General features: G+C 39.5%; 1 protein-coding gene across 2 annotated transcripts in view; it reads right to left on the bottom strand.

Annotated features, from left to right (window-relative positions):
- The window catches only part of kdm4b (lysine (K)-specific demethylase 4B), a 499010-nt gene that overhangs the window by 83485 nt on the left and 391835 nt on the right, over positions 1-23690 (bottom strand). For both annotated transcript variants that reach the window (XM_072593817.1, XM_072593816.1), the window contains 3 exons: positions 23287-23465; positions 6820-7036; positions 754-830 (listed from right to left, as the gene is read on the bottom strand). In XM_072593817.1, coding sequence (XP_072449918.1) covers positions 754-830; positions 6820-7036; positions 23287-23465 — 473 coding nt within the window. The remainder of the gene's footprint in view (positions 1-753; positions 831-6819; positions 7037-23286; positions 23466-23690) is intronic.

Here is a 23690-nt window from a genome sequence, read left to right as displayed (position 1 = left end):
GTTGTAAACATGGGAACAATAGCATGGTGGTTATGTTAAAGAGTTTTTGGTGAGATGTAATTCTAGATTCACAGCAACTGCACATGACTCTGAACAGTTCAGAAACAGTCAGTTGGAAGACAATTATGAATGGGCTATGTGCTGGCTACATCAGCAATACCTTCATCTTTTAAATAAATGAGTGAAAACTGAACATGATATAATCTGCTGTGAAGGTGACAAGTTACTATTTCAACCAGAGTCTTAGAAGTGGCTCTAGATGGTATTAAGATATTTCATACAGATTCACTGAAAGGGAATATTGGGTGTACTGCAGAAGCACTACTTCTGCAAAATTCCAACTGTTTTCTATTAACAGGGATAATGGCAGTTTCTATCCGGTCCAACTGAAAAATTGGAGTTTTTCAATTATTAATAAATGATCTGCACATGAAGAAATTGTTAAATTACACTAGACAGAATCAACTGAAATTCTATAACGTTTTGTTTTTCAACTGACTAGGTCTGTCGGTGGCTGGTAGGAAAGCTTGAACGTTTACAACATACTCACTTTTACTCCCACTCTTTTGAAAATCCTACTTTGCAGAACAGGTTGAATATTCCACTAGGGATAGAATTGTGGATATGAGCTCATTTAAGTCCTCCACCAACCATCACTGACACAGTCAAAATAACCAGTTAACCTCAGCAATTTAGACCTTAGGTCTCTATTCATTCAAAACAGTTGTACAGTATGTGATGTGAAGCACCTACCGCTGTCCAGGCATTGGCTGTACATCGTGAACAAGTCCAACCATGTTTGACCAAATCTGGTCGAATGCCATAACAACCTGCCAACAGCAAAAGAACTGATTAGAAATCAAAGAGTTTATTTAACCTCAAATCAGTATCTTAATAAAGCAGTTCCAGCATGTTACTAATTAATCCTCAGCTCCCTAGCATGCTGAGTTTAAGATTAGTCTTCGCTGTTTAGCATGGCTCAAACGATTCCTGGTACAACTTTGCAATTGATAGTTGCAAACCTGCAGAGCATAGCCACACAAAATGCTGGTTTTAAAACAAAACACTGGATTAAGCCTAGGGGATCCTTTATCATTTAAAACTGTAAGAATATCTTAATACAATTAGAATACTAGCATTTCTACTCATCCCAAATCATGAGCTTAGATCCAAATACCCAACCCAGAAATTCTTAGAGCATTTTAAGTGCATCAAGTGTAAATGGAAGATAAGTGTGTGGAAACACCTCTGAACCTTGTAAGGTTATGGCAAATAGATAGGACAAAAACCAATTATAATTAAATCAGTAATTTTATAACCAGCTTCTTGGATAACCAATACTTTAAGGTCAATGTTTTCCTCTCTATAGCAAAAAAAGAATTTTAACTGAATTGCACTGTTGACATGATGGGATCTACTTGGTGCAGTATGTCAATCCTGAAGAAACGAACTTCCACCCTGACCATCTCCAGAATTTGAAACTCCGTGGAAGTGTTTCACAGATGTTAGATGGGCATACGTGTGGTCATATTACAATGAATCTGAGCTGGCAATCAAACACTAGACATGATAATTTTACCACAAAGTGGTGTCTTCAATGCATGCTTGATCTTGCTTATGAAATGAGAAAGCAGGAAGGTGCCTGCCAAAGAGATCAGTTTTGTTTTTGGGGGATTTTGGTAAGGAGATGAAGAATCTTATGAGCTCCAGATAACTGCGTTATGGAAGCATTTGAAAGCTTTCTTCAAATAATAAATTCAGGATCAGACTTACACATTTCCATTGATAGCAGGTTCTTCCACATACCAAAGCATTAAAGATTTGTCACTACAATGAAAATGGATATACAATCTAATGGATCTAATTTAAAAATGAGGAGCTATGACGCCTGGAACATTCTGCAATCCTACTTCATAGTCATTTTGTTCATTGGTTTGAAGAGCAGCTTCTGTGATTAACCTAGAAAACTGTAATCACAAAGTTGCATTTAGAATGTAACGTCTAAACAGTTAAATTCAATTTGAACGCCCACAAAAAAAAACAATAACACAAAAGAAAAATCCCCAGAGCAACAAATAAAGAGAGATAAAATATGTAATCAACAATGGTCTGATAGACCTCTTGGGGAACAGGCAAACTGAGGGGTTATAACCAGCTGCTGCTGCTAAGAATCAGTGCAAACAGGAGTACAAATTTATATCCAGTTCTTCTATTCTAGAAATTCAATTTATACAGTGACATTTGTTAGAATGATTTGAAATAGATAAGTTCACTTCTGGCCTTTCTCAGTCAAACAGTACATAAAATTTTGTATTTGTGCATCTAAATTCAATGTCTTCCAGATCACTTATTTAGAAACTTGGTTGTTACAATAGATTATACTTGATATTTTCATCATCACACTCACTCACAAACAAGAGCAGGGTACATTACACTATGTACAAGTGTCAGCTTTGCTCATTGCGAGCACTCTTCCCTGAGTCAGTTGATTGGGAATTCAAATAGGCTACCACAGACAACCTAAGTAGATGCTAGTGCAGAACTGAGAGAGTTTTGCTGATTCATTCACAGGATTACGGCTGGTGTTTACTTCCCAGCCCGAATTGCCCTTGAGAAGGCTTTGATTAGGTGCCTTCCAAATATAACTGAGTGGCTGACTAAGCCATTTCAGAAAATGGTTAATACTCAGCTGTACTTGCATGGAGATTGGAATCACATACAGGTCAGGTTTGGTAAAAGTACGATATTCCTTCCCTAAAGAACATTAGAGAACCGGATGAATTTTTATGTCAATGTGTTAATCTTTATCAGTGATCACTACCAATACAAATTTTTTATTCTATTGATTTAATTGACGACTGTGAGGAGTTGTACTCAAGATTTCCAGATAATTAGTCCAGTTACAAAGCCACTATGTTAAACAAACTCAAGAGAACTGCCCTGTACAGAGTCCTGCTCTTGCATATGCCACCAAATCAGTATACTTGTTAGGATCACGTCATCTTGTGGGTCTGTAGCTCAGTGATTAGAGCACTGGTCTCGTAAGCCAGTGATGGAGAGTTTGGCATGGCACAGTGGCTATGGTTAGCACTGCCGCCTCACAGTACCAGGGACCTAGGTTCAATTCCAGCCTCAAGTGACTGTGTGCAGTTTGCACATTCTCCCAGTGTCTGCATGGGTTTCCTCCAGGTGCTCCAGTTTCCTCCCACAATCCAAAAATGTGCAGGTTAGGTGAATTGGCCCTGTTAAATTGCCCATGGTGTTCAGGGATGTATAGGTTAGGTGTAGTAGTCAGGGGTATATGTAGAGTAATGAAAAAGGGGAATGGGTCTGTGAGGTTTACTCTTTGGAGGGTCAGTGTGGACCTGTTGGGCCAAATGGCCTGTTTCTACACTAAAGGGATTCTATGATATTGAACAGAAGGAACAAGGGCATTGGCCAACTTCTCAACATCAATTCAATTTATCTCAATACCACAAAAAGAGATCATCAGGTTATTTATCTAATTTGTTGTTTGTGGGACCTTGCTGTTTTTGCTGACATAAAAGCAGTAAACAACCAGTTTCCTCTGTGCTGCCTGAGCGCACAACAATGGAATAACCAGATTATGTGCCAAAGGACCCAGATGTTATTCACAAGCAACATTCCCTTTAAGATGCCCAGCTACATGTCAGTTTTAGAAGGACCATGCACTCTAACAAGCAGACCACACACATTAAGAGGAAACAGGCACCGAGTACACTTTAACACTCAATAACTGACAGAGTTGGGATTGAACCAAATGTGCTAATGTGCTTCCTCTTTATTAGTATTCTGACTTTGAGACATCTCTTAAGGAAGATGGTATTTGCTTGTGATTCTATTTGCATTGAAAAATTAAGCAAGTAGGACCTTAAGTTACAATTCACTTCAATGGTAGAGAAATTGGTTCAAAAGGTATAAAAGTGCTTTACTTTAAAATCTGTTCATTATATATCAAATCCTCTTTGATGTTCTCTGAAAGATCTCTGCCTAAGCTGGCAGACACATGACCTGATCTCTGCTAACCCTGTTGTGTTGTGGTCAGTAAAGTGCATTATTAGAGCCAGCAGGAATTTCAGAGTATCAGTTTGACACTTCACTGTTGAAGAAAACTGTGGGAAGAAGCTAAAACGCACTCATTTCAGACTGGAGCTAATTTAATTGGTAAAGAAGGTGAGCATCAAGGACTGGATTTTCAGCAGAGGTAGGTACTGGAATTCACGAAATATCACAGTTCAGCATTCCTGCCTTGGGAGCAAGTACAAACATAGACAGGACTTTTGTTTCAGGGGATGAATGCAGGGAATTAAGGTGCTAATAGGAATCAGTTCCAGCATCCTCAGAAATAGTTTGGAGGCAACCACTGGCTACCAGATATGGAGGTGCTCTGTCACTTCATCCAGTTGTACTAATGGCAGCAAATCAAAAACTCAGCTCTCCACCTATCACCCCTCACACACTTTCCACACATTCCCATTTTTCCCCATGCACCTCATTCAGTTTCCTTGCCCTCCCAACTGTTGACGATGTCCAGGGAGCAATTTCAGGTAACAAAGGTTTGGGCTTGGGTGTGCTATCATGTTTGGGGGTAGGGGGAGTTTTGAGTATATGCATTTGGGGAGGGGGCAGTGCAGGAACTTTGCAGAGAAATTCAAAATTCATCTGTACAGGTCACAAGAGAAAGTCTTTAACATATGACATTAAAGTGACACTAACAACATTTGATGCATATAGAATCCCTATAGTGTCGAATCAGGCCATTCCGTCCCATCGAGTCCACAGCAATCCTCCGAAGAGCATCCCATCCAGATCCACGCACCTACACTATAATACTGCATGTCTCAGGGCTAGTCCACCTAACCTACACATCCTGGACACTACGTACAACATAGTATAAAAAATAAAGTTGCCACATTCCTGTCAGACCACTGCCCTCTCATTAGAGAGGGAGAGAGAGAGAGAGAGAGAGAGAGAGAGAGAGAGAGAGAGAGAGAGAGAGAGAGAGAGAGAGAGAGAGAGAGAGAGAGAGAGACACACACACACAGACAACTTGTGGTGGTTTAACCTGAGTGTCACCACACTTCAGGCAAAGGGAGAGGTTGAATAAGACAGTTCTTGACACCATATCACTTATGAGATTGAAGTGACTCAACATGAGGTATATGCAAACAGAACAGGGCACAGAGCAAGGGTGTCCCCTAACAAATCTTTTCCTTGCAGGTGTAGCTGTTTCTGCATAATGGATGTGTGGGGTCTCAGCCCAATGACATTGTGCAGTTGATATAGTTTGTCTGGATTTCAGAAGAGCCTTTGGTAAGCTTTCATAAGGGAAACTGATAAAGACGGAAAAAGTGCATGGGGTCCAGTGTAACTTGGAAAGATGGATCCAAAGTTAGAGACAGATGGGTGGTGATAGGTGATCATCTGTGTGACTGGAATCTGGCATCAGTGGCGTACCACAGGAATCAGTACTGGCTCTCCTAAAGATCATATATAAAATGAGAATGGTGGGGGGGGGGGGGGGGGGAGAGGGATGATATGCAAGTTTAAGGATGACAAAGATTACCGGATGGTTCAGAGAAAGGGGCAAAGTCTTAGGTTACACGAAGATATGGATGGGTTGGTCAGATAAGTAGTAGATAGAATTTAACCCTCAAAAGTGAGAGGTCGTGCACTTTGGAAGAATTAACAAGGCAAGGGAGCACTAATGAATGCCAGGACTCTTGGAAGCTCAGAGGAACAGAAGGATCTGGGGGGGGGGGGGTTGTTCACAAATCTCTGAAAGCGACAGGACAGGTCAATAGAATGGTTAAGGAGGCACATGAGATAGTTCCCTTTATACGTTATAAGAATAGACAGGATATGTTGGAGCTGTGCAAAACTTTGGTCAGGCTGCAACTAGAGTATTATGTGAAGTTCTGGTCACCACACTATAGGAAGTATGTGATTATTACTGGAGTGGGTGTAGAGGTGATTCACCATGATGCTGTCTGGGTTGAAGCAGTTTAGCAATTAGGAGAGGCTGGATAAGCTTCAGCTATTTTCTTTAGTTATTTCTTTAGAGCAGAGAAGGCTGAAGGGGGGAACCTGACTGAGATGTGCAAGATTATGAGGGGCATGGGCAAGATGGATAGGAAGCAGTGGTTGCTCTTAGATAAAGGGTCGATAATGAAAAGGCATAATTTTTAAGGTAAGGGCTGGAGCTTTAGAGGTGATTTGAGGAAAAGTGCTTGTCACGCAGAGGGTGATGGAAATTTGGGATACACTGCCTGCAAGGGTGGTACAGGTGGGAAATCTCATACCTTTTATCAAGTACTTGGATGAGCACTTGAAATGTCATAACATTCAAAGCTGTGGGGCAAGGGCTAGAAAATGGAATTAGCGTAAGTAGGTGATGGAATTTGTTTGTTGGTGTATACTTGATGAGCTGAAGGACATCTTCTGTACTGTAAGACTATGACGCTTGACATAGACTGAAAGGGTGAATGCCCAATTTCCCATGACCTCATTCTATCCTGGTTTATTCTTGATACTTTCATGAGTTTTTCTTGTTGTTAGAGTGGAATTGGACAGAACCCCTGACACAACTTCAATGGCATTTTATCATTCTGCTATTCATATTTTTTATTTTTAATGTATTCAAGAATTTTAATATTCAAACAGAATATTCACTTCCAAAACATATATTATTACCATGCCCTTTGTGACACAGATTAATACAAATTGCATATTTTTCAAGACAGGACTGACAGCCCATTCATTTTGAAGATATATTTGTTTGAGCTGTGAACTACTTACTAGCATGCACCTGAAGACAGCATTTTGAACAGGAAATGAGCAAGCTGGTCCCATCATCACCAATATATGAATTTGTTGGTAAAGGCTCCGTGTTTTCTCCACCTGATGTGAAACACATTTCTGGGATGATTGGCTTTGTCTTTTGCCCAACCTTGGCAGTCATTTTCCAGGGATTTCCATCAGCTGTGAAAGTGTCCTGTACAGTATCTCTTTCAGGCTTCAAAAGAAAGAGAGAGTTTTTTTTAAAACAATAAAATCAAAAGCATTCAATTTTGAATCATTTTACAAATAGAATCTGCAGATGACGTGCAGCTAAATTTAAGATTTTTCTACATGCACGGAAAATATTAAGTGAGTGATGTCAGAGGCCAGTAGTGCAGAACAAATTGTCCACATCCTATGTTGTTGCTCTCAGGGGTGCCCATCAAACTGACAGGCAGGAATGGGCAAGCGACAGCTACCCAGGGATATAATAAAACACATGGAACACAATTCATCTGCACAACTATATCAGACTTATACTACCTGCTAGTTAAAAAAAAAATTAATGCTTCACCAAAAATCTTGAGGACAACTACTAAGTCAATTTTCACCTTTTACCATTTTTCCAATGGTAATTTTTAATATTATGGCCCATTACAGGAGCTTTTTACATTTGCCTTTTTTTCCTAAATAAAGGATACAGTAACATGATTACACAATTTTACACATTTATTTCCTCAAATATTCAGCAAATGTGCTCCTAATCTAGGCTGATACTCTAGCACAGTACTACACGATTAAAGTATTGTCTGACAGGAGAAGAGTTAAATTAAGGTCCCTTTTTCACATTTCAATCCTAAGTAACGAATAGATGAGAAGCAGAGAGTTCTTCTCGTGTCCTGGCCAATGTTTTTCCCTCAACATACACTTTTCAAATAACCAATTGTCCATCTTGCGGCTGACTGTGATGTTACTGACACGGAAAGAATAACAGACCAATAGCCACAGTACTCCAAAAGTAAATGGCAGCCATAAGCAACATCAAGAAAATAAAAGTATTCCTTTCTTTGTGAAATAGGTGACATTGAAGGGAGTTGGATACTGGATTGTATGCAACAAAAATACATTAGGAAATAAAACTGGCTGTACCCAAAGAACACACAGAAGTGTGAACTCAGTATGAGCATTTAAAAAAACAAAGTGGATGTTTCCATTGTCTAAAACTTGCTTAGTCTGACAAATGATGTGTGCACAAATGACAATATTACATCTGACAAAATGTTCTGTTAAGGAGAAATAGCCAGAGAGACAGGAAAAGCAGCATATTAGATTGGTCTCTCTATATTGTTTGCACCTTCTTTAGAAGGATGTGCAATTTTGCAAGCAGCCAAGCAGGTCTTGCATGTCTTACACAGTCGTCAAGCTTAAATGCAAGTAATTCAGTACTACTTCTGCTATCATACAGGCCAGCCAGCTAAGGGGCTCCAGTGTTGCTGGTGGTAAAAGCTGGAATTGCACAGATCCAATCCAACAAGCTCTGGCACTTGTTTATTCCAACATTGCTGATGCAGTAGTCAAGCCAAAAAAATTAAATATTTTGGAACCGTAGATTTTTAATAAGAGCGAGGGGGGCGAACAAGCCACAAGGGAGTCAATCCTTCTCTATATGATTACTGAGTTGGCTTTTCATTGCAAAGATAAGAAAAAACACCTAGCAGCCATTTTTGGTTCCCCTGCATCAGTTCAAGTGATTTAATGGGATTGCTGTAAACTCAGATAAACTGCATTTCCATGTACTTAATGCTATTGCGCAGATTGCTCTGCAAATATTTCATTTGTCTAGCCTCTCTCCACTCTAAGATTTTATCATGCCAGCGTTATACAGAGATTGAAGGATCATTTTCAATTACTTGATGGTGTCAAACTCTGTGTCTTTGGGTAATGTCGAACAAAATTCAATTCAAAACCAATCTCACTTTAATCAAAGTTTGTTGTGAGTGTTACATGCACACAATAAATGTTCTTCCATCAATTATAGAAAGGCTCGTGCTTAGATATTACTGCTTCCAACTAAAATAAGTCAAAATGGAGATAGCCTTAAACTTCAGAAAATAAGCAAATATTGGGAAGTCAGATTATTAGTTTTTCCTATATTTTCCTTTCAAGTACCACTACATCCTCAAGACTTTATTTTTTAACTCAAAATGTACTTATCTTCCATCATGTACTTGTTGGCAACTGATCGCTGATTGCATTGGCTTTTGGCTCAATGATTTTTTTTCTGGTAAGACTATTTACAAAGGCACTTTGCAGAAGCACAAGAATAAAGGTGACAATTAGACAGATGATCAAATATTTGCTTGGGATGGGTTTAAAGGGAAATCTCGAAAGGAATAGAGGATATGAAGAGAGAACAGGCTTTGGAGGATAAATTCTAAAATGTGAAGCATAGCTAGTTGAAAGTTCTCATCAGGCTAGGTCAAAAAGGAAGGGAATGATGTGCACATAGTATGAACAAGAGAAACTGTGAAGTCAGGATGAATAAGAGTTCAGAGACAGCAAGAGTCAAGGCCATAGCGTGTCCTAAATGCAGAATATTAAATCCAAGGTACCAGTGAAACAGAAGCTAATGTGGTCAGTGAAGAGGTATGATGAATGAATTTGGTGCAGATGATAACATGTAAGCAGAGTTTTGGGTGGGCTGAGATTTAATGGGGTTGGATAGGAGACTAAGCAGGAGAGCATTCAATTAGGTGAGTTTAGAGCCACTAAACGGTTTCAGTAGCAGAGAACAGACTGTGGTAGAGGGAGAGTTGGGCACTGTACCAGAGCTTGGATGAAGGTGGTCTTTACAAAAGGTGCAAGCATACAGGTCTTGAAAATGGAGGTTGGAGATGAACTGAATAGTTTACAATGACAACGTTTATGCTCTTCACTTTAAGTTGCCATTAATTCTCTCACTCAATGTATAGCTACAGCAAGAAAACCTTTCAAGGTCAGGGACAGAATGTACAACATCCGTTCCATTGTGAATAATAAACAGTAAATATTTAAAAGCTGCAAGCAAATTAACTAATTTCTCAATTTAAAAGTCATTTGTTTGAGCATCGAATGCTTATAACATCGGGAAACTAGTTTAGAGGAATTATTAAATAAGACTAAATTATCTCGAGTCATTAACATGAAGTGCTCAAGTGATTTTTTTCTTGTAATGTCAACTGTGTTTATTAATTCAGTTCCCTCACAACTGGGATGAGGAATTCTTCCAAAGCAGATCTAAGTTGATGATATTTGCTGATTAAAAAAACTTCATAACCTTTGTATTGTTTTCTGTGGTTACAAAATAAGAACTCTAATAAGTTGAATAAGGACTGCTTAAAAACCCAGCTTAGTTTCAAAAGATACTGGATTTGAGCAGGACTTTGACATAGTGGTCCTAATGTTGCAGTTTGCAAACAAAATCAGATTGTAGCGAATATACTACAAAGATAAAAATAAGGACTGTATATGTTAGAAATTAACAGGTGGCTCACCAGCATCTAAAAAGACACAAGAGAGTTTAGCTTTTGGCATGAAGACCTCTCAAACCACTGAGGGTTTCCAGCATTTTCTAAGTTACTCAATCTAACAACTGTTTGTAACACTGAGTAATAATTAATTGTAAACCAGCCTTGCCTGAAATTCTATAAGATTAAAGGTAAAACTGCAGTTCTACTGACAGGTGCTTTTCAACAATCCAAATGGATGAACGTGCACTAATCACATATCCACTTGCACATACTCACTTGGCATTTATCCATCTGAAGTGTAGGTTAAACATAGTCAATTGCTAATTATTTGGCAAATTGCTAATTCTTTGCTACGATCAGTAATAGCTTAAAACTAACCATATCCATAGGTAACAAAAGGTAAAACTAGAAATCTTAGAAATACAAAGTAAATTACTTGAGACGATCACTGTTACTTTTGCTGATTGAGAGTGGCTACTGACTCCTAGTTCTCAGAAAGCCCCTGATATGCCTAGTAACAGGTGATGTGGATCAGGTTGGTATTGAAAGCACATGTTTGCCAGAGACGGGCGAGTTAATGTTTTGTACATTCACCTTTAAGTAACATTTCAATTTTACGTCATTGGAAATCCCTGAAACACTTATTAGCAACGACCCAGGTAAGCTGCTAAGAAAGTGAAGCTTGTCCACTAAATCTAACATCCCCACAAGATAGATCACTGGATGAGGCAGATCTGCCAGTTCCAACATTTCAAAAAAGTCAAAGGGCATCATCTTCCTTAAAGATGCTATTTGATACTTTTCTTTGCTTACAAGAATGCAACATCTTGGAAACTATACTTTATTCTTTCAACATAGCAGCTGTTTTTTCTGCTGTCTACAACTGAAAAGGTGAACTATTCATTTCTAAGCTACATAAACCAAGATTCTACATTTGCATACATTGACTATTTAAACTATGGTGCGTTAGGCACACTCCCACAGGTTTCCAATCATTATTTGCACACCAATTCTTATTGGAAATGCAAACCAAATCCCAATTACAGAGCCCGAATGTGTCTATTGAGGTGCGCACACAGAATGAAGGATACTTCTCAAAATAACAAAGTCAACCTTGCCAAGGAATTCCACATGTAGTCAGTATTGACTCAGGACTCAGCTTTTCTGGAATTCAAGAGAAATTCACTTTCCCCAAAAGAAAAATAAAACCTAGTAAGGATTCAGACTCCTCACACCTAGTCAGAAACATACAGAGGAACCTCGATTATCCAAATACCAATTACCCGAAAATCAGATTATCTGAAGGAGATCTAGAGGTCCGCTCAGAAACATTATATCAAAGATGTGTGAGCAACACTGATCCAGTGACTAAAAGTGCTGCCCAGAACAATCCTGGACTGATGGGAGCACAGGTACCATCTCTAAATGACTCCTTTCTCTCTCTCCGGTGTGCTGCTGCCTAATTTGAACAGGGCGCAGATTTCATAGAAAACTCCGAGCCCCAGAGGAAAGACACTGAATCGATTAATCAATTATCCAAACGAAATAGTGCCCGCCCATCTCGTTCCAATAATAGAGGTTCCCCTGTGTTACAAATTAAAATTTTACTTGTACCACCATTAAAAAAACGATTGAAATTCCACAAACAGCAAAACATAGTTAAATAAAAAGGCATTAATAAAAAGAGACAACAAAATGAATTGTACAGATGCACATCCCTTTCCTTCCCAAGAAATGTTGAAGATATAAAGATCACATTTAGTATGAAAGCATAACAAAGACTAATCAAGAAACACTTGTTAAATGATGGAAGTTTAAAGATTTTACAATATTCCTACTTTCTGAAAAGAAATCCATGTGCATTTACCATAGATTATGACTTACAAGTTGGTTTTTGAAGCTTTTAAAATCCCTTCAAGGAACGGGGATCAACTTATAAAAACTAGACAAAATGTGAAATGTTGCTTCTGCTAACTATTTTGATATATTAAAATGTTCTGTTTCTCAGTCACCACATGCAGACTGCTCTTACCTCAAACTCGTGCTCATCTTTTTAGCAACATGGTCCTGATCACCCATTCAATACCATGGCTTGAATCAGAAGGCAAATACAGCCCTGTATTTCTATACCCAAAAAAAGTGAAGCCAACTCCTAATTCGTGTACAACCATGCATTTATTAACTGAGTGCGCAGTCAACCTATCTGCCAAGTAACAGCCTAAACATGCACTGTGGCATCTAAAACAGGGAAAGTCTTAAATACGGCGTTGACATATACACATTGATCTAAGAAAATCTCTCCAAATTAATTGAGGAACTTGTGTTCCAAGTATTTGATACAATAAGTCACTGAAAGTTGGATTTACAGCTCTCTGTGATTTCATGCAGGCTTGGACACAGTAGCTACCATATCAAGCTTTGATGCATCAAGTTAGGATGCTTCCTATGATGCATTGATAAAAATTGGTAAATTTCAACATGGACATGCCAAATTTCCTGAGCCTTCCTAGGCAGTAGAGACCTTAGTCTGCTTTCTTAACTGTAGCATGGACATAAATGAACCAAGACAGATTGTTGGTCTTATTTACTCTGAGGAACGTGAAGCCCTTGACCATCTCCACCTCAGCACCAATCTATTAAGCAAACTAGCCTTCCATCCATTGATTCTATCTATACTTCATGGTGCCTCAGGAAAGCAGATACATTATAATCAAAGACCCCTCCCAGCCCAGTTATACTCCTTCCACCCTCTTGCGTCAGGCAGACGATACAAAACCAACAGATTCAAGAAAAGCTTCTTCCTGCCTGTTATCATACTTTTAAACGGACCTCTCATATCAGAGTTGATCCTTCTCTGCACCTTCACTGTAGTTGTAATACTATATTCTGCATTCTATTCCATTTAACCGGTGTAGTTGTGTTACGTAGCATTTGCCTGGATAGCATACAAAACAATTTTCATTATAGATTAGATTAGATTAGATTAGATTACTTACAGTGTGGAAACAGGCCCTTCGGCCCAACAAGTCCACACCGACCCGCCGAAGCACAACCCATCCAGACCCATTCCCCTACATTTACCCCTTCACCTAACACTATGGGCAATTTAGCACGGCCAATTCACCTAACTTGCACATTTTTGGACTGTGGGAGGAAACTGGAGCACCCGGAGGAAACCCACGCAGACATGGGGAGAATGTGCAAACTCCACACAGTCGCCTGAGGCGGGAATTGAACCCGGCTCTCTGGCGCTGTGAGGCAGCAGTGTTAACCACGGTGTCACCGTGCTGCCCATTTTGGTACATAAAATAATAAATGAAATCAAGTCATCTTTCAAAAGACAAAGTTAATTCACAGCACATTGTATAATCAGACACAGTTTGCTGCTTACTTTGACATGAGCCAAGAATTTCATGAGGGGAAGCATCTTTGGGTTGCAATTGTTAACTCACTGCTAGAGACAAATCAGTATTAGGCAAAAGAATAAAAATTGTTGTATGTTTCATTTACTCTTATAAATTGTACTGTTAGTAGGTACTACCAAAGCATTATTGTAGTAAAATCAATACATTTAGTTTTCTTTAGTTATCTTATATATCTCAATTAAGTCACTTCTCAAACTTCTAACAAAAACAGCCTCAGGTCCCTCAACCATTCCTCGTAAGGCCATCCCTCCACACCAGGCAACATCCTAGTAAATCCCCTCTGAACCCTTTCCAAAGCTTCCACATCCTTCCAGATGACCAGAACTGTACACAATGCTCCGGGTGTGGCCAGAACAGAGTTTTGTACAGCTGCAGTGTGACCTCATGATTCTGAAACTCAATCCCGCTACTAATAAAAGCTAACACTCCATATGCCTTCTTAACAATCCTATCAACCTGGGTGGCAACTTTGAGGAATGTATGTACATGGTCACTAAGATCTCTCCGCTCATCTACACTACTAAGAATCTTATCATTCAACCAGTACTCTGCATTCCTAATACTCCTTCCAAAGTGAATCACCTCACACTTTTCCACATTAAACTCCATTTGCTACTTCTCAGCCCAGCTCTGCAGCTTACCTACGTCCCGCTGTAACCTACAACATCCTTCAGCACTATCCACAACTCTACCAACCTTAGCGTCATCTGGAAATTTACTAACCCATCCTTCGATGCTCTCATCCAGGTAGTTTATAAAAATGACAAACAGCAGTGGACCCAAAACAGATCCTTGCAGTACACCACTAGTAACTGAACTCCTGGATGAACACTTCTCATCAACCACCACCCTCTGTCTTCTTTCAGCTAGCCAATTTCTGATCCAAACCGCTAAATCACCCTCAATCCCATGCCTCCGTATTTTGTGCAGTAGACTACCGTGGGGAACCTTATCAAATACCTTACTGAAATTCAAATACACATCGACCTCTTTACCCTCATCCACCTGTTTGGTCACCTGCTCAAAGAACTTAATAAGGTTTGAGAGGAACAACCTACCCTTTATGAAACTATGTTGATTATCCCTAATCAACTTATTCCTTTCCAGATGATTATAAATCCTCTCTTTTGTAACCTTTTCCAACACGTTACTCACAACTGAAGGAAGGCTCACTGGTTTATAATTACCAGAGTTGTGTCTACTCCCCTCTTGAACAAGGGAACGATATTTGCTATTCTATTGCTGTAGACAATGACGACGTAAAGATCAACGTCAAAGGCTTGGAAATCTCCTCCCTGGCTTTCCAGCAAATACTTTGATAAATCCCATCCAGCCCAGGGAATTTATCTATTTTCACACTTTCCAGAATTTCTAACACCACCTCCTTATGAACTTCAATCCCATCTAGCCTAGTAGCCTTCCTCAGTATTCTCCTCGACAACACTGTCTTTTTCCAGTGTGAATATTGACAAAAAATATTCATTTAGCGCTTCCCCTATCTCCTCTGACTCCATGCACAACTTCCCATTAGTATCCTTGATTGGACTTAACCTTTCTCCAGTTATTCTTTTATCTCTCAGGTACCTATAGAAAGCTTTAGGGTTTTCCCTGATCCTATCTGCCAACAACTTCTCACACCCCCTCCTCGCTCATCTTCGCTCTCTCTTTAGGTCTTTCCTGGCTACCTTGTAACACTCAATCACCTTAACTGAACCATCACATCTCATCCTAACATAAGCCTTCTTCTTCCTCTTGACAAGAGAGATTCAACTTCCTTAGTAAACCACAGCTCCTGCGCTCCACAACGTCCTCCCTGTCTGACAGGTACATACTTATCAAGGAAACACAGTAGCTATTTCTTGAATAAACTCCATATTTCTATTATGCCCATGCCCTGCAGTTTCCTTCTCCATCCTTTGCATCCTAAATCTTGTCTAATCGCATCATAATTGCCTTTTCCCCAGCTGTAGCTCTTGCCCTCCGGTGCATACCTATGCCTTTCCATCGGTAAAGTCAACACAACTGAATTGTGGTCACTATCTCCAAAGTGCTCACCCACCTCCAAATCTAACACCTCGCCAGGTTGATTACCCAGCAGCAAATCTAATGTGGCCTCGCCCCTTTTTGGCCTGTCTACATACTGTGTCAGGAAACCCTCCTGCACACATTAAGCAAAACCCTGACCCATCTAAACTACTTGAATTATATATTCCCAGTCAATATTTGGGGAGCTGAAGTCCCCTATAACAACTACTCTGCCACTCTCGCTCCTATCAAGAATCATCTTTGCTGTCCTATTCTCTACATCTCTGGAACTATTTGCAGGCCTCTTAGAAATTCCCAACAGGGAGACCTCTCTCCTTTCCTGTTTCTAATCTCAGCCCATACTACCTCAGTTGACAAGTCCTCAAACGTCCTTTCTGCAGCTGTAATACTATCCTTTTTTTAAAAATAGATATTTTTATTGAAAATTTAACATGTTTTTACACGGTTACAAAAGAAAACTAAAAAAAAACCCAAGTATAAACATTGATATACAGTTAAATCTTAAATAAATGATAACCAAAATCTATCAAACAAGAAAACAGAAATACCAAGAGAAAAACAGAACTCAAATAACTACTCGTCTAACTTACAACTAACCAGAGTGTATGATTAAAATTCTTACATTATTCAAGAGAAAAAAATCCCAACGGATAACACATAAATTGAGCAATGATATACAGGCGTCATATACATATGTTAACAATTAAATAAAGGCCCTTGTAGGATGACCGAGATAGCTGTATTTGTGTAATTCAAGAAGGGCTGCCATATTTTATGGAGTAATTTAGTTTTTCTCCTGGTACACCATATTTATAAGGAAGCCAGGGGGAGTATATTCCATAATTATTCTGTGCCAACTCGAAAGTCCACGAGGGCCCTCAGCCGCCCAATTTACCAAAATGTTTTTCCTTGCACAGAAAGGGAGAGTGGAAAATAATCTCGGAGGTTTGATAATATTCACCTCCTTTTGATTGGTGAATTACTCCCAGTGACATTCCAGATATACCATTTAATCAACGGATCATCCATAAATCACCGAGCAAGTCCGAGAGACCCCGGGAAAAGAAACCCTATCCAAAACATCCTGAGCATAGAGCATATAAAATTCACAAAAATAAAAGCTCTTTAATACATTGAGATCAATATAATAGAAAAAACTATTTCTAAATAAAAAAAGCATATTTAAACGGAGATCTTTCCCCTTATTCCCAGGGGGCATCACTTTCTTTCCAAAAAACCCATCATAACCTCTCCCAACCAGTGCCCACCCTTGACCCAGGCACCCCACGATAGGATAAGGAAAATTCAAGTATATTACTGAACTAGAACAGTGAGTACCCTATTCCCCTCTCCATTCCCCCCCCTCCCCACACCCACACCAACACCTGGATATATTTGATAATGTTAATACCATATATGACTACAAAAATTACAGTCTCAACAAATAATAATTAAATATTGTAATACAAAATAACGGGAAAACAACCCCGCTCCCAAGGACAAAGATAAAATAGGATAAGGTAGCCACCTTCCCTCCATCAACTCCCTGGCCTATATATATAAAAAAGAGAAAGAAAATCGTTAAGTAAAGAATGAATAAATAAACCCTTCTTTCCTCCCTTCCCCCCTCCGGAGGTAATATTAAACAGTAAGGTAATGAAGAAACAAAGGAAAGGGGTGTAAACCGGGGTGGAGGTTGGGCAAAACAACATCAATTAACTCTTATAATTTATATGAGAGTGTCCAAAAGCTCCCTGGCCTTCTCCAGTGATCCGAAGTTATACACAGACCCTTCATGGCTGAAGCGTAGTATAGCTGGGTAGCGCAAGGAGTATTGAATGCTTAATTCCCTTAAACACTTCTTCGCTTCATCAAACGCCTTCCTCTTTCGGATGAGAGCTGGGGAAAAGTCCTGAAATAACAATCTTGGATCTTTTATAAGTCATGGCTTGGGGATCTTTCCCAAGATTTCTGGAGGCTTCCAAGAGCATTTGCCTCACCTTATAGCTCTGCAGCCGGAACAGGACCGGGCGGGGGCGCTGGTTTGAGCCAGGCCCACGTATTGCAACCTGGTAGGCCCATTCCACCCTTACCTGGCATGGTCCAGCCTCCAGATTTAAAAGCTGTGGAAGCCACTGTTCAAGGAACCTTGTAAGCTGGCCTTCTTCTTCCCGTTTGGGAAGGCCCAGCAAACGAATATTTTCTCGACGACCTCGATTCTTGAGGTTATCAATGTGATTCTCTAAGGTCCAGACTTGCTGCTCGAGAGTCCGGACCTGATCCACGGCCAATTCTGCAATGGCCTCGGAGGTCACGGCCTTTAGCTCCGCCCCTCCAACTCGGCATTCAATTTCATCGCTGTCTCGGCCGTGCTTTTCTAGCGTGGCTGAGAATGAATTCCACCAACTTCGGGACTCTTCAACGAAAGCATCAATCTTCGCATCGAGTTTAGAGATTACTTCCGCGAGGCTCGCCACCGAAGGCAAGTCCCCTGGGGTGGCTGCAGACGCCTCTGCTGCAGCTGGGGAGGGGCTCCTGCCTGCTGAGAGCTGCGGGCTCCTGTCCCCCTAGTCATTTTTACAGGAAACTGAACTGTTTAAATTTAGTACTGAACCACTAATTACATTAAGTAAAAACTATTTTAAATGATTTGGAGAGTGTAGTGGAGGCAGGTGGCCCACTTTGTCTAGGTCTTGGGAAGAGCACTATAGACTCAGACTTGCTGAGTCGCCGCCATTTAGGATCCCCGTAATACTATCCTTGACTAATAATGCCTCACCACCTCCTCTTTTACCACATTCTCTGTTCTTACTGAAACATCTAAATCCTGGAACCTGCAATAGCCATTCCTGTCCCTGCTCCACCCATGCCACAACATCAAAACCCCAGGTACCGACCCTTGCTGCAAGTTCACCCATCTTATTGCGGATGCTTCTGGCATTGAAACAGACACACTTCAAACTAAGTTCTTGTTTGCCGGTGCCCTCTTGCGACCTGAAACCTTATTTCGGACTACAATTCTATACTCGTCTACAGGTTCTATACTCGAATTACAATTTAGGTTCCCATAACCCTGCTGAATTAGTTATTTTATATTAGCACTTTGGTGCTCTCTTAAAGACAATGCATAAGTAGTTATTCAGGTAGGTACTGAAGATAATTCCTGTATTGGGTTGCAGCATATTTATACAGAATTCACTAACAACATACACTTGAATATTATAAATAATTATTTTCCATTGTTAGGTTGACAACTAGTTTCATTTAAATTACTGTCATTGGTACTGTACATCTTGCAAATTGCTGCAGCACAACAATCTAACCTTCCCACTAATTGATAGCCAAGAAATTGTGGAAAACTTTTATTAAAAAATTGATAGCTCAGTGGATAAATGCATTTTTGCTTAGCACACAGATTTGAATTTGCCTTCCCTGCTCTATATTTACATAGTTACTTGATCTCAACCAAGGCCAACATTTGTGCTGTTCCAACTAACCTCTGCTTCCTTGTGTTAAGCACACAGAAAGGCGCCAGTGTTCCCACTCCTAATCATGATGCAGTGATTTTTGATGGAATGTGCACTTTTCATTGACAAGAGGTAGGCACAAATACTGACATTTGTTGTCTATGGCTATTTATAAGCTACTAGGTGGCAAGGAATTGACCAAACATCCAAACTCTGCTTTTAAGAGTAAAAGTAGAAATCACTAAAAAAGGAAATGTACAAAGGCGTGGAAGCAGCAACCACAACAAATCTATTGATTCAACTTTTCATAAATTGCTAAAGCTCAGAAACGAAGTGTTCAGTCTATCAAGAATCCCACCAAGAGTCACAGTTTAATCCATCGATCCTCATAACTTTTAAAGTTCTTTTTCAAGCAAATATGAGTTTTTTTTTAGAAAGATAATTCCCAGCTTATATTTGACAAAACTGACAGAACCCCATATATTATCATCCCTCAGTGCACTTGCAGTTTTAGGTTGAAAGAATTTGCAGCCCATTTTAAAAAAAGCTTTCTTTCTGTACTACAAGCACACACACAGATTGTGACAAATTATAAGAATGAGTTTATGCAGTCTCAACATATTGCCATTAAGCCCAGGTCTACAGAAAAACCTTCCTGCAATTTAGCATTAAATTGGCAATCTCATTCACACTGGAAGGATTGCAAGTAATGGAAACGTAAATACACAAAATGGTGCAGTATACCAAGATTTGGGGTATATTAATAAAAGAGGATATTCAGAACTTTACTCGGAATCTAACCATGTGACAAACCTGTAGTGATAGAAGTGGAAAAATGTGCCCCTACCCTCACCACTTTTAAAATCCCAACTTCTCACCACAAATTTCATTTTCCCCAACTTGCTTTTATTTAGGGCAACTAGTAATGTGGCAACTTTCTATCTTGCAAGATGATGGTTTGCATGGTGGTGTTAGCCTGTGAGTTAAGTGACTCTTGATGAGGGACACCACTCTGGCAATCTCTGCTACATTTCCTGTTAAGGTGCACAATGCTCTGGCCTCTATTTTCTCAGGGACCCTATTTTAGTCTGCTGAGCCTTTTGTTTGAGTTGATTCTTCCAAAACCCTTCTAGAGGTCACAATCATCAACAACTACCTCACAACTGGCAGTATCAATGCCTGTCATCTTTATAGCAAAGATATGCAAGTCCAAATACTTGTGACCAATTCACTAGTTTATCAAAACAAATATCCCCCAGAATAGAAGACTCCTGCTATTATCTCAATTACAGTTCCTCACACCCTGCTTCCTGCAAAGATTCAGTTTTACCAGTATTCCTATCTCTCTTACATTTCTTCCGACGATGCCACCTTCCATTAGGGTACCTCTGACATAGTCTCCTTTTGTTTCCTCAACTGAGATTTACCTTCCAGCATGGGTGACCTCACCAGTACAGTTATAATCGGCCAAAAGGCCTTTTTTTGTGTTGTAGATTCCATGACTGGACCATCAACCTTGTCCAACCCATCTCCCACTTTTGTGTCCTCACCCCTGTACATCAATTAACTTAACATCTGTCATAAGGAAAATGTTGGTGGTTATTATGAAGGATGTATTGTCAGGGCATTTCAAAACACATAATACAATCAAGCAGAGTCAGCAAAGTGAAACTGCAAGTGAAAGCTTTATTATCATTGTTTGAGGATGTAATAGGTAGGGTGGGTAAGAGGGAACCAGCAGATGTTGCATATTTGATTTTTCAGAATGCATCTAATAAGGCACCACACAAAAGGCTATTGAAGGTAAGAGCCCCTGGTGTGGAGGGTAATATGTTAGCATGCATAAAGGATTGCTCACAAATAGAAGAGACAGCTTTGGGACATAGGTGGAATTATTAGGATAGCAACCCGTAATCAAGAGGCACAGGGATCAATACTGGGGTTCCAACTATTTAAAGCACATTTTGATCATTTGGATGATGGAACTAAGTGTACTATAGCCAATTCTGCAGATCATACAAACACAGATGGGTAGGCAAGTAGTAAGGACATCACAAAGACTTTATAGAGGGATCTAGACAGGTTAAGTGAGTGGGCAAAAACTTGGCAGATAGAATATCATATGGAAAAATGTGAGATTATTACTTTAGCAGGAAGAAGAGGAGAAGAGTCGAATACTATTTAAATGGAGAACAACTGCAACACAGGGTGATTTGAAAGTCCTAGCACATGAATCTCAAGAAGCCAGTATCCACGTCCAAAGGGTAATAGGGAAGGCAAATGGAATGCTAACCTTCACTTAAAAGGGAAATTCACCATCAGCATTGCCCAGCTGCTTTCATCTCTGATGAAGGATCACAGATTTTGAACAGTTAACTGTTTTTCTCTCCACAGATGCTGAAAAACCTGCTGAGCTTCTCCAGCACTTTGTTTTTGTTTCAGATTTTCAGCACCTGCAGTTTTATTTCCTTTTATAAGAGTGTCTGTACCCAACTACTAAGAGATGACAGAGACTTTTAGTGTGCTGAGAGAGAAGTTCTATAAATTGGATTGGAGAAAAAAAAATGAGGGGGTCAGGGAGACCCGATTGCTCCTATTCAAGTATCTTCAATAGGTCTACTAACTAGCCAGTCACATTCAAATATCAAGTGTAACATCACAGTCTTATGTTAAATGTGAATTGATGTTTGTTGTTCAAGTAAGTGCCCCTCCTCTACTAGTTTAGGACTATATTGCCACTAAACATACTTGCAAAAAATTAATCTTGAAAATCTCTCTAATCACCATAATTGATGAATGGGTGACATTCATTGAAATTATGATGTCCACATTACAAATATCAACGTATATATCTATAATGACTTATTAGCCAAATGCAAGAATTTAATCACCATCCACATCTTCAGCCACTCCATGATTCCATCTGCTCTTTTTCCATCAAAGCCACTTCTATTTGTACATCTCTTGCTAATAATAGACCTCCAACTCGTACTGTCCTGTTCATCACCATTTGGAAGCATGACTAACAGCAAAAGTGCCTTGTTCAACTGTTCCTGAAACTACTGAGTCCAAAATACTGTGCCTCACATTTTACTGGTGTCAGGAGAATGACAAATGAATAATAGCAGAATCAAATTATCTTGTTTGTTATAAATCAGAATCACATTAAGGATTATTGCCTGTTTGCGAAGCTGAATTACATTCTATCTTATCGTTACTCTATGGTTGTTGTTTTGTCCACGCAATGACAAGCCTTTGGTGCCAATCTTTATAAAACATAGACAGTTTTCACAGATGTGGATAATTGGTTAATTACAACAATTAAAATACAATCTCTTTAATGCAATGCATTTCTCTAATCAAGCTTCTGTGCATCTACATCACTGAGCTGCACAAATACCTTCTTGTGGCCAATAGCCAGGATGATTTCCACATGGTTGCTTTTTATTCATCAAGTTAATTCAAACCCTAATTTTAGACAGACTTTAAATTTGCATAATTTAACTCCATTCTTGGAACAGCATTTAGAAATGTCAATTTTGTTGAGTGAATAAATGCTTTGCGTCACTATTAAAGTTTTACCTTTCAAACAGAAATTCAGTAAATGCAACTTTTCATCTTTACTCTCATTCTCAGCTAAAGTCCCATATCTCTGTAGGCGACTTTTCAAAGAAAACAGAGGACAGTCATTTTGATGGAGCAGCATGCATTATGCGGCTCATCACACAGGGGATAAACCTCTCTGTTGGCACTGAATTTCTCGACTCAGACTGGAGCTTTTTTGTTTCACGTTAAAATACAGATGCATGACTTCTCTAAGGAGCTGGATACTGAACATGGGCTAAACCACATTTCATGTTTGGGAATTGAATGTCATGGCAAACAACATTTGTTAGGGAGTTAGGTGCTAACTGGCAACACACTCCTTTGCTGGATTAAGATGTTACAACTTTCACATGGTGACATATTGTTGGTATCACCAGAATTCAGATCGGCACAATTTAAGTAACAGGAGGCATGAGAGAAGATTTTCTTTACCTGGTAGTAGGGATAAAAGAGTGTACAGATTGCACAGTAGGGCTCAGTTAATGCAGCAGATGCATTAAATTTCCTTTCGGCTAAAAAATTGTATGATCGACTTTGCCACAGGTGGGTGAGTGGTGACTTCCAGGCCTCTGGTTCACTCTGATCTTCTTCACCAGAGAAAAAGGGTATTTCTAGGAGGAAAAAAATGCATCAAAATTAGCACCAACACACAAACTACACCAGTTTTGTGCATCATTTTGTTAGCACCCAGTTCCAATTTGATAATGACATACTGATAGTTCATCAACATTTGAAAGCAACATTCTCAGTTGCTGTAAGAAAACAGTGATAGAGTATGATGGTGTTTTAGAAATAACTCAAAACCAAAACAAATATGGGCACTCTGGAGCTTATTG

Source organism: Chiloscyllium punctatum, chromosome 24 (assembly GCF_047496795.1).
Source record: "Chiloscyllium punctatum isolate Juve2018m chromosome 24, sChiPun1.3, whole genome shotgun sequence".
NCBI classification, from domain to species: Eukaryota; Metazoa; Chordata; class Chondrichthyes; order Orectolobiformes; family Hemiscylliidae; genus Chiloscyllium; species Chiloscyllium punctatum.
This window is presented reverse-complemented; position numbering and strand designations above follow the sequence as displayed.